Here is a 12968-nt window from a genome sequence, read left to right on the forward strand (position 1 = left end):
TATATTGGACCTATATCAGAATATGAAACTAATCGATCAAAAACTTCAAACACTTCAGTTAAAAGCAGCAAGAATAGTTGCATGACTTCTACAAAATACCTCGATGAAAAGATGCATGTTGATAGCTCAGTACAAGACATTTCAAACTTTACAACCTGTCTATATTTATAGACTGTATCTCTTGTCATAACGTACCCACCATTTGTCTCTTAAAAGAAACACAGGCATCAGACCTGATATATTGTAAATTGAAAACAATAATGACATTATTAGCGTAAATTTTATTTTCCTTACAATTGTAACGATATAATTATAATCTTATTATATATCCATGTAAGCAGGTACCCTTAAACAGCATATGCAGGTTCCTATGTCATAAACCTTTTTTTTCATTCTAAATGTTCCACGGCAAAAGAATTACTTCAAAGGCTGTATACATGCATTTAGTGGAATGTTTCAAAGTCTTGATTAACATTTACTACTAGAAATGTTAAGTAAAATGTTATGACAGAGGAAATCTAGAGTTCAAGCAAATTATTTAAAAAAATAACCACCATATCGGTTGCCTTGTCGTAGAACCCAGGCTGTTGTAGGCTCTCCACTGCCATCCACCGCACTGGAAGATCCCTGTTTTGTTGCTTCATATACTCTTCGGGATACAAGTCCGAAGCAAAGGAAGCGTCCGCCACTTTTACCACCCTTCGGCTGTCAATCCTTTGAAAATATCAGTATCATTTAGCATGTCACGATACACTTACTGCTAAATAATTAAATTAAAGGTCCATATATCACTATGTAGATACAGTTTAATCATATCGATACATCTCTAAATCGATAGAGTTTATTTAAACATCAAACAGAATCGGTATTATGATATACTGATGTGTTGAAAATTCTTCTTAGTTTGAACCGGATAAAAGATCTGGCAGCTTTAATGGTTAGGAATCCTATGCATAATTTCCTGATTTGGGAATGAAAATAAGATGCCTTTTCTTTCCACTTATTATGGATCTGTCACATCATTTAAAGTAGACCTAAATCTTACATTCGCATAAACGGGATTTTTATTTTAAGCTACCTTGACTGGTTTACTTGAAAATCTTTTATGTATGCTACTGATACACGTAGTATAGATACATCATGATATCGATATTTTCACGTCATTATTACATACCCATTTAGTCTTACAAGATTGATCTGGCGTTAGATACAGATGTTCAGTCCGTATTTCTGTATCGCACACCTACATTCAAAGACTAAGTTGCCTTCTTTTTACTTCTGCGTGTAGATATTTTTAAGACGCAGAGAATCGAATGTTAATAAATTGCTGCTAGTTTTTAAGAATTTTTCTTACAGTTAAGCTAAACTTGTTAGAAACGTAAAAAGGGGGTATGTAATAACTATAAGGGAAGAACTATGTTGAAGGAATGGCAGCAGAGGCAGAAGACGCGACCAGAAATGGAAACATGAAGAAGCTGTATGACATCTCCAAGAAGCTGTCCGGCAAGTACAGCAAAACAGAGATACACGTAAAGGACAAGCAGGGAAAGACCATAGCTGTGACAATCCCACCAGAGACGAGATCAGGAAAGCCATCACCCAGCTGAAGAACGGCAAGGCAGCTGGACCTGATGACATCCCAGCAGAAGCTCTCAGAGCAGACTTGGATGCTTCAGTGGAAATGATATACCACCTCTTTGAGAAGATATGGGAGGAAGAAGTAATACCGACTGACTGGAAGGAGGGACACCTCATCAAGATCCCAAAGAAAGGCGACCTCAGCAAATGCTCCAACTACAGAGGAATCACACTCTTATCAGTACCAGGGAAAGTCTTCAACTTGGTCCTCTTGGAGAGGATGAAGGAGGCCGTTGACCCACAGATACGAGATGAGCAAGCGGGCTTCCAGCAGAACAGATCGTATACGGACCAAATAGCTACTCTTTGCATCATAGTCGAGCAATCGTTGGAGTGGAATTCTTCACTCTACATCAACTTTGTCGATTATGAGAGGGCATTCGACGGCGTGGACCGAGAGACACTCTGGAAACTTCTTCGCCACTACGGCATCCCAAATAAGCTGGTGATCCTGATCAAGAATACTTACAACGGAATGTGCTGTAGAGTCATTCATGCAGGGCAGCACAAAGACATCTTCCTAGTGCAGACTGGCGTGAGGCAAGGCTGCTTGCTGTCGCCGTTTCTCTTCCTTCTCGCCATCGACTGGATTATGAAGACGTCCACCAATGGGCGGAGAAATGGGATCCAGTGGACATTGTGGAGTCACCTTGAGGACATGGGCTTTGCCGATAACCTAACACTCTTGTCCCATAGTCAGCAGCAAATGCAGGACAAGACCGACGTACTGGCAGTCACATCAGCACAGGTTGGCCTGAACATCCACAAAGACAAGGCCAAGATCCTCAAGATCAATTATGCCAGTAACAACCTAGTCACACTGCAGGGAAGTCCCCTGGAAGAGGTGGCGTCCTTCACGTACCTGGGCAGCATTATCAAACAGCAGGGTGGCACAGACGCAGATGTCAAAGCAAGGATCGGAAAGGCGAGAGCAGCTTTCATACAGCTCAAGAACATTTGGAACCCCAAAGAAATTTCCTTAACTACCAAGATCAGACTGTTCAATTCCAACGTGAAGTCAGTCCTACTGTATGGAGCAGAGACCTGGAGAACCACCAAGTCGACCGTAAAGAGAGTTCAGACCTTCATCAACAGCTGCCTAAGAAGAATTCTCCAGATGCGCTGGCCTGCCACCATCAGCAACTCCAACCTGTGGCAGAGAACCTCCCAGCTTCCGGTAAAGGACGAGATCAAGAAAAGAAGTCGGGTTTGATAGGACACACCCTACGTAAGCCGCCAACCAACATTACCACACAGGCATTGAAATGGAACCCTCAAGGCAAGCGGAGAAGGGGACGACTAAGAAACATCTGGCGACGCGACCTTGAGGAGGACATCACTAAGATGGGTCACACCTGGAGTCAGCTTGAAGGGATGGCACAGGACAGAAGCCTCTGGCGATCTTTTGTGGGCGGCCTATACCCCGGCAGAGGTGACGGGCAAAACTAACTACTAACAACTATAAGACTGCATTTGTGGGGGTTTTCTGAGTCAGGGTTAAATAAACTCCTTTGATATGGCATATGAATACGTGTCGGTACGACAGCCTCGACGTATATCTACGCCATATTATTCTCGTTCTTTCCGCCAACTAATAACAAAACAAATCAATAAAGGTATTTTGAAAATAATGTAATCTTTATAAATAAACAATTATGAAATTAGTTTGTTACAAATTATTTAATATTTACACTCTTATGAAACCATACATATTTTATAGCCAGTTTATTACTCGCGTGCATTTTCGTTTAGATCACGATTTGTGTTTGATAAAACGTTTTAAAACTTTCAACAAAATTAAGATGAGAAAAGTTGTGTTGTTTTCCTACACATGCTACACATATATTAATATATCAATATAATTCTCCTTAGTGATATCACTTAAAACATTGATTTCGCAGCCAGGCAACAATATCCTAGCACTGCATGCAACTACTAAAACAATGGAACAACGGACTATAGCTATTTTTGTAGCAATACACTTTATGAGCCATGCCGATGGCAGTCGTTTAATTTCACTGAAGAGACAAAGATAGAGGACTCACATGCAGTTTCTGGCAGCAAGGTCTTTATGTACAATTCCTTGGCGATGTACCTCCTTCATCCCTTCTCCAACATCAAAACAGAATGCTATGACATCATCGACGTTAATTACCTGCGGTTAGATAATCCATAGTGTAATGATTACAGACATACATTTTCGAACCAATTGTAATTGAAAAACAGCAATTTAATATATTTCGAAAAGCTGCGCTCTTGAAAATATTTCCAATACAGTGTTTTCCATCTCTATGGCAACTTTTCAGCATAATTTAAAAAGAAAATGAATGCAATTTTGTCTGGACGCTTATCTAACGACTATTTGAAGTTACCTAAGGTTTTAAGTACCAAGTGCTATGTTATATCTACCCGGCTCAGGTTTTTATATTAAATTATATTTCTAAAAGCATTAAAGAGGAGGTAGAACATGATAGAAATTACAAATTACCTAGTTTTAATATTCCTATCCTTACATACCTCCTGTTCAGGGACGTATGGCAAGCTAATACAACATGAGGAACATAGAAACATACATTTTACCATGAATCTGTAATCTAAAGTAAAAACTGTAATGCACCTAGATATCTTGTTGAACATATTTGTTTTATCATCTAACATGCATGGTAACATGCTGAATACACCTCGGATGCGGAAGGTCTCGGGTTTGAACACCAGCCGAGTCGCACCTAAAGTCTACAAAAATGGTACTAACAGCTGCCTCGCTTGGCACTCAGCATTAGGAGGTTAGTGTTGGGACTGGTTGGCCTGGTGTCAGGATAATGTGACTGGGTGGGACATGACGCTACCAGTCTGCGGCATGACACCCCAGTGCTAGACATCACTATAAACTGCCACACTGCAGATATCGTCGCATGGGACTAAAATATTGTTAAAGCTACGTTCAAAATCACACACACACACACACACACACACACACACACACGCTGAACAGCAGCTCCAAAATTTATAAAAGAAAAAAATATATCCACACCAGGACAACTATATTCACACTAGAACGAGCAAGATCTACATGAATTAAAATGATGTAATCAAAGTCAAGAGAGAAATGAAATTCCTTTGGTAAATAATGTATTCTATTCACCGTACATGTACACTTTGTGTTTTGTACACGTAAAAAGTATCAATTGACTATATTCGTTGGGGTGGGTGGGAGCGGGGAATGGTGAATTTTGTCAAAGAATACATACAGCTGTTGCATCTGCCTCTTCATATTACTCTTAACGGCGTGAAGTATAATAGGATTGTCGTGAACATCAATCAAAGTATCTAGAACGTTGATGGCGTAGTTACAGAGATTTTGCTATTCAAGGTACATTTAACCACCCTGTACATTCAGTACTAATAAATTTTACAATTGTTTTAAAATATCTTTTTGTTTTTAGTTCACAAGAGGGTTTATATTAACATTCTGAATGTTATTTGACGAAGTATTATATTGATTTTATTTAAAAGCATTTTCTGCTATGTTTCTCAGTACTATCATCATTTGAACAATACCCAAGGTAGAATAATCTTACAAGTTCAAATAACGTAAAGATTAAGTTGCCGCCCCTTCAATATCAAACTGACCTGAAAGCACGTGGATCGGTACTTGACTAATTTAAGTAGGAACATACAATTTGTTAATATTATTAGGTATGGAATAATTGAAATCATTCCAAGCTAAATAGAAAATTTTGTATATAACAAATAATTTCTATCATTAATAGCCACCACAGATTCATTTAGCTTCTTACTTAGAATGCTCTTGATTGCATCTTTAGGAAAGTACTGGAAACAGACTTGTAGAGTCCAGTTTGAAACCAAAAATCATGTAGAAGTATTAAAATTACAGAAATTTTAAGACACTCTGTAATAAAATAACATGTAAATGTGAACCGATAAGAAAACAGAAGTTATTTTTTTCGATTTATCGAGACTGCATTTTCCTATAATACTTTAATTTCCAGAAATCGATTGTCCTTCAAATATATTTCACAGACTTTTCTATATCCCGTTTAATTTAACATCTAGCTCTCACACATAAGTATTTATATTGAACATCAGCAACGACGAGATACACATTTAAAAGCAAAACAAAATAAGAAATAAAAATAGAAATGCATGATTTAGACATCAGCGTTATCATTAAATGGTAGATGATTCCTGTACTTCACCTGTGAGTCATAGTTTTTCTGCATATAGTCCTTCAGAGTTCTTTCCATAGCAGGATATACAACAAAAATTCTTCTCTCATCAATTGCTATTCCGCGCAGGCGCAGAACCTTGTCATGCACTACATCCCTTAGTCTGGTACACTCTTGAAGACCTAGGCTCAGCCACTTTGGTATCTCTCGCTGTGCTAAAATAGAGTAAAGAAATTCGTTCAAATATTGAGGAATATTAAACATCTAGGGCACTGAACTGAAAATTCTGTCTGATAAAACATTTCTCATGTTACTTATTATGTTTCAAAATTTTGAGGACAAACAGGATAGTCTCAATTAATATATTGCCAGAGCAGACATAACCATGTACAGTATGTACTCGCTTATAAATCATGTCCTAATGCAAACTACACAGACCGTGATCTGCGGTCGAATATTGCTCCGGCAGATCTGGGTTTGTACAGTTAGTTAGGAATAATCAGTAGAACAAACAACAAGCACGTTGGTCTGCAGGTCAGGATCTTTGTTGTTTGTAGTTTAACACGATTTATAAGCGAGTATACACGGTATATTTGATATATTTACCCCATCATACATAAAGATTTGCTTCATTTCACAATGCAACCAATATGATCTATTACGAAAACAACGTATAAACTGAAAATTCAAAAATAATGGGTTGAGACTTGATAGAGTTATGTACATTTGAATATGTATATATCATTTAGTGTCACTGCCAATCAGCTAGGTGACGGTCATTAGAAAAGAATGTCCGTCAAGCTTACCACTATGCCTGTGATAATACAATGTCTAAAAATATTTATAGACATAGTATGGATGTGTCAGCACGTGCCTGACTTTGACTGGAACTCGGAAATTTCAAACAAAGCTTTAATAACGATACTGAACGTGTGTGTGTGTGTGTGTGTGTGTGATTTGGATTTTTAATGTAGCTTTTTAAGTCATATCGCTACGATGTCTGCAGTTTGACTGTATAGTGATGTCTAGCACTGGGGCATCATGCCGTATGCATGTAGCATGATGTCCCTCCCAGTCACATTATCCTGACATCAGACCGACCAGTCCTAACACTAACCTCTTGACGCTGACCGCCAAGCGAGGAAGCTGTTAGTACTTTTTTTGTAAGTCTTTGGTATGACTCGACCGGGGATCGAACCCACGACCTCCAGCAACCGAGGCGGGTGCTCTAACCACTAAGCCCAGAGCGTTCGACATTGAACGCATTCTAAATATTAAATGTACGAGCAGTTTAACCGAAACATGTGTGGATAGGTTTGCCTTACCATTTATCATGTACTATTCAAATTCTTTCCAATATTTGATATAAACATGTGCATAAAACATACAAAGGTGGCAATAAATATCTTCGAAGGGGAGTGTCGAAGAATAATACGAAATTGTTTACATATTTTTATCTTTTAATTAATATACATGACCACATGTTTTGTTACTGCTATTATTCCATAAATTCAGAGAAGAGAAACAAAAGAAAAATATGTATTAGGCAAGTCAAGGCCACCGGCTCAAAGTATATTATTATACAATGTTGTAATGTAGAGTACAGTGATTGTATAAATAGTTAAAGTTGGATGATGTTTAACTCATATATTAATGGTGGGTTCTCTACCAAAGATACATGTTCGGACACCATCCGCTCCTTTAGTGCATGATATACTAAGACCGCATGGTTACACACGGTATGAAATATTCCTATTTGCATTAGTGAATAGGTTAGTATTATGATTCACCACAGAATATGTTGGTAAATGTTTCCCTCCTACTTTTGAATAAATGAACATATCATAATTGCATGAAATCCGATCTTGAATTAAATTCTTATTTCATAAGCAGCATAACCGTTATTTGAAGTAGAATTGTCTCCCCTTTTCCACCTAAAAATCGTGAGCAGATAATTTAATTTTAGAACAGTGCTTGTCTGTAATTTTAGGTTAATCCCATAGAAAGGTAAAAATGTATGTCTATCTGACATGTAAAATTTCAATATACAAAATTTTACAAAGTGTGTTACCTAATTCAACCAATTTTGCAATAAATGATATTGCGTACAATACTGAACTAACGACAAGAAGAATTTACTTTTTTCAATATCCTGAGTCTAATAGACATATCTCAGTCATGGACGCCCGCAGAATTTTTTGCGGGGGGGGGGGGGTCAATCAGTCACGTTCTCCATATGACGTATATGATCAATGAAATTTTCAAGATCCGCCAATTTACATTTGCTTATGTCAACTAATTTCATAATGCGATGCGCATTACTGATCACCGAACATTTTATGGGAATGATGGATCGCTTCTCACACTACGCTTACTCTCGTAGTGTCATAGACCTACTTCTCGTGAAGACATATTAATATTACGTACATTTAATATGCATCAAAATGATTTTGAAGACTGACATGTTTCAACAACCATATAATAATATAAACGGAGATTTTCAAACTAAATGTTAGGATTATATTGGTAATGTTGGAATTAACTCGTTACGAAAGCACAGGACAGCGGAACAGAACAATATCGATATAGACATTAGGTCGAGTGAATAACGGAAACGCGAAAGAAATGCACTCAGAATGAATTTTCTGACGGTGAACACATAGCCGACTGCTAATTCCCTCATAACTAGGGTATGGAGGTATAAGCAAATAAGTATACTAAATGAATCAGTTGCATACATATAACTTAATCGAGATTCTTTATTTCTTAACAAGATATAGCTTTTACCACTTTAAAGTAAGTCTGTGTGCTTTGTGTTATATGGATTTTTAACGTAGCTTGAACAATTTTAGTCATATCGCAACGATGTCTGCTGTAAGGCAGTTTATAATTATGTATAACACTGGTGGCATCATGCCGCAGACACGTAGCATCATGTTCCACCTGCTCAAGTTATCCTGATACCAGGACGTTCAGCCCTAACTCTAATCTCTTGATTCTGAGCGCCAAGCAAGGCAACTGCTAGTACCATTTTTATAAGTATTTGTTATGACTTAACCGAGGTTTGAACCCGCATCCTCCCGCACTGTAATGTAATTGATAATAGAGGAAACTATTCTATAAATACCAAATTATTAAAGTATCCTGTTTTTTCTAATGGTATGTTTGAAAAATAATCAAGATATATCTTGAAGTTATTCAAATATAAATTAAGAGAAATGGAAAGGTTTTATGCATGTCTGTTTTATAACTTGATTACGATGACACTTAAAGTTCAGACGGATAATATATATATATATATATATATATATATATATATATATATATATATATATATATATATATATATATATATATATATATGAGTAGTTTGAATTTACATCGATGTGTTGCTATGTCAAACAGCGTCATACATTATTTATAACATGACGTTATTAAACTTATAAATGGAATATAATTTATAAATATGAGAACAGATAGAGCACGTAATATGAAGATAAGCCGGGCATAAAATGGTAAGTACATTATACCTGGGTAACTCTGTACTAGAGTCTTGATTGTGTTACCATCACCAGCATACGGAGTATAGGAACTCCTAGCATATGTCCCGTTGATAACGCGTGTATAAGTTCCTGAAAAATAAAATCAAAGTGTAATTAAAATTACGCAGATCGCATCTAAAACGCTTTAAGCAGTCCCAATTAGCCATTGCAAACATTAATTATAATGCAGACAAGAAATTCAGACTAAAGTGATCTTGACAACGAATTTTGTCAAAGATGGACATAAAGACATAAAACAATAAAATCAATATTCTGTGTTATAACACTAAAATAGAGGTACCATAACGAGTTGATAAAAACATACCGACAAATTTGATCCAAACATCAATTAAATGACATTTAAACGCAAAATGTCAACAAAGTCACCGAGACATGAAATATAGGCGCATACTATACAGCCTTTTGTAATAGGCGTATACTTATCAATATGTTTCTTCTAACAACCCAAAACTTTACCTAGAATAAACAACTAGTGTATATGTCTGTTGAAAGATAGATATCTTATCTACCTGATGAGTTGTGGAGGCTATAAAACCGATTACAACTATTGCCAATGACCTTGAGAGGAGGAATAAACTGAGACTGAGTAATTCCATGCATGTATGTATGTATGTATGTATGTATTGTATGTATGTAAAAAATTTAGAATGCTACAGGGAATTAAAAGTTGTTCAATTAAGAGGTTCACTGACATTTATCCGTTTCAAAGAAACAACTAGATGGAAACTAGAATATATATTACATTTTTCTTTGATAGAAATATTTCACTTGAAGTATCTTTTACCTTTCACTGTGCAAATATGTCCTATTTCTACATGGGATTTATCGATTATAGAGGAAGCAACGAGTTCAGCCACATTATGTGGAAGTCTTTCCAAAAAGAGTTCAGAATAGGATTTGTCAAGATCTTTCTCTTCCTGGAGAATCATTGGATTTACCACTCCATCGCAATTGTTTTCCTGCCTCTTCTGGCTTGGATCTTTTAAATGTGAAATTAATAATGAGAAAAGGCAAAACAATACGCCCTTAGATGATACTTATATGTGGAAAAATCAACATAATGAATCCTTCGAATTTCAAAGATTGTTTTTGTATAACAGAATTAGTGCTAATTACGTACATTTGAATTAAGTTAATCTTTCCCATCGCGTTTCCATTATAAAAATACCCCCAAAACTTGTTAAATAAAATTTAATTTCGACTATTCTGTACCTATATATTGGCAAAATGTTTTTTAATTATGGGACAATATTTCCAGCTAATTTTGTAACTGTTTTACCATACTTAAACGTTTATAATCAAAGCTCATTAGTACATAATTTAAAGTTGCTCGTTGTCTTTAGTGTAAATATTTCTATTTTCTTCAGGAAAAAACAATGTAGCAAGTAAAATATGATATAACAAATATATCACATGATTCATCCATTTTAAAATATGAACTGTATATAGCTAGCAAATGTATCTGAACCAATTTAATTATATTTATCAAAATCAGGTAAACTTATGATAACGTATAGGAATTACAAGGAATACAAAATGCATGTACACTTTGTAGACTGGTCTAATTTCCTTCTCAATCTATCGATCTTACTGCTCATACTTTCCAATCCAATTTCATCCTTTGGTTCCTCGTGTCTGTACCGCCGACGACATATGCAGCAAACAATGATAGTAATAATGACAATAAGCACAAATGCTCCAACTCCGATGCATATATAAATGAATTCCTGCAATTTCCAGAACGTAAGGAACTCCACCGTTCCAATGTCTTTTTCTAAAGATCCAATATATATCTGTAAGTACAAGCAATGCATCTTCATAAACGACCTTTCAAGAACTGTCAAAAACTGTTACAAGCCTAAGTTCAGAATTGTATAAATCAAATGTGTGTTATCAAGTTGGTACAACATTCAGAAAACGAAATGAGCCGGAGGATTTCTAAACTTGTTCCTGCTTAATGAACTTATATATACATATACATAATTTCTATAACAAATGAAAACATGAAAACAAAGGAAATAAACTACTCTGGGATGTTACGCTACTATGAAAATTGACGAAAGTTTAAATGGTATTTGTTAAGGTACCAGCCTTATACATTTCGTGAAATATGCATGATCCTATTATAGTTTTGAATTTTGACAAATGAATATGACATCTTGGCACCAATTATACTCATCATCATTCAAACTAATATATATGGAATTTATAAATCTATATTCGGAAGCATTCGGTGAAGTCATACGGTCACAAACAGAATGACCATATTTTGGGTTGTACTGCTCTCATTTATACCACACTTACATTATGGAACTTTTTCTCGTAGTATCCTAATCGCCTTGCTATTGTATATGACCAGAATTTTCATTTGTGCAACATTCCACATGAAGTCTTTAGCAAAAAAAAAATCATTTTGCTGAAACTCACAATCAAAAGAAATATTTGTTTAATAAACTTGAAACCAGACCAGTACTCTTAAAATATGCATCCATTATTATAAAGGTTTCAAAGTTACCTTTAATGACTCTTTCTCTCCTGTCCCCGGAAAGGTTTCTTTAGGGTCACATGTTATTTGTGTATCGGTGAAGTCTTTGATCTCACAGTCTCCCCGTTTACTTAAGTGAAGGCGAAAGTCTCTTTTATCACAAGCTCTACTGAATCCTTCACCCTGAAATGATATACTGATATTCTAAAGAGTGATAATGAAATAAAATATACAAGAGAAACTATTTTTATATATTTAACCTTGCTATAACATATTACATGATAACGAAGAAAACTTTGTCTAGGAATCATTAATATAAACATAACGATTGTATGTATGTGTGCGTGGTTTCAGAAATTTAATTAAAGACTTAATTACCGACAGAAGCAGTTGTGTGATTTTATTAATAGTATAGTCAGTATTTAATAGCTGAATTAAGACAGCATTTTGTTTATCTTACCATACAAATAAAGATCAAACATTCACTCTAAGCCACGTTTTAAAAATATTATAAATTCGGAGAATATTGCTTCTTAAAGGTTTTAAAACGAATGCCTATTTTTAGGATATAATCATGGGAATTTTAAAAAATGTCTTCGTTTTACTAACACAATTATAATATTTGTTTTATTGTGCTTACATACTGATAATCTTTTAATGCATTTCAGCTTAGTCTGGTAATTCTGCGTTTTTTTCTATCTCTTAACAATTTCCAAGTGACAACAACGCTGACCCGACAAAAGAGCGCCGACAAAAGAGCGCCGACATTAAAAAATCTAAAACTTACACGAACAGTTATAAGCTTATCAAATACATTCCTGTAAACGATGTCTTCGTTCGTATGAAACGTTGGATCCGGTTGAATCTCCATCAGTGAGGTGGTAATGTTCAGGAAGTTTGTAATGCCATCAAGGACGACACCATATCTGTAAGTACCATTTGTGACCCATGGAGACACGTTAGGTGGCTTACAAAGAATTGATGAACCTCCACTGGTATGACTGCATGTCTGAAATAGTTGCACAGACTCCATGAAGCTAAGTGTGCTGAAAAATTCTAAGTCTATGGGAAAGAATATTTTACTGTTATATATTA

At 35.7% G+C, this 12968-nt stretch overlaps 1 protein-coding gene across 3 annotated transcripts in view; it reads right to left on the minus strand.

The window, feature by feature from the left end:
* Window positions 1-12968, minus strand: part of LOC149770157 (hepatocyte growth factor receptor-like) — a 77904-nt gene that overhangs the window by 6008 nt on the left and 58928 nt on the right. For 2 of the 3 annotated variants that reach the window (XM_089949318.1, XM_089949320.1), the window contains 8 exons: window positions 12661-12882; window positions 11904-12056; window positions 10980-11181; window positions 10173-10367; window positions 9356-9457; window positions 5856-6040; window positions 3684-3793; window positions 555-714 (listed from right to left, as the gene is read on the minus strand). In XM_089949318.1, the coding sequence (XP_089805444.1) occupies window positions 555-714; window positions 3684-3793; window positions 5856-6040; window positions 9356-9457; window positions 10173-10367; window positions 10980-11181; window positions 11904-12056; window positions 12661-12882 (1329 nt within the window). The remainder of the gene's footprint in view (window positions 1-554; window positions 715-3683; window positions 3794-5855; window positions 6041-9355; window positions 9458-10172; window positions 10368-10979; window positions 11182-11903; window positions 12057-12660; window positions 12883-12968) is intronic. The other variant, XM_089949319.1, reaches the window with a different exon arrangement.

This window comes from Sinohyriopsis cumingii, unplaced genomic scaffold, assembly GCF_028554795.1.
Source record: "Sinohyriopsis cumingii isolate HCF-2022 unplaced genomic scaffold, ASM2855479v2 utg002596l, whole genome shotgun sequence".
In the NCBI taxonomy this organism is placed as follows: Eukaryota; Metazoa; Mollusca; class Bivalvia; order Unionida; family Unionidae; genus Sinohyriopsis; species Sinohyriopsis cumingii.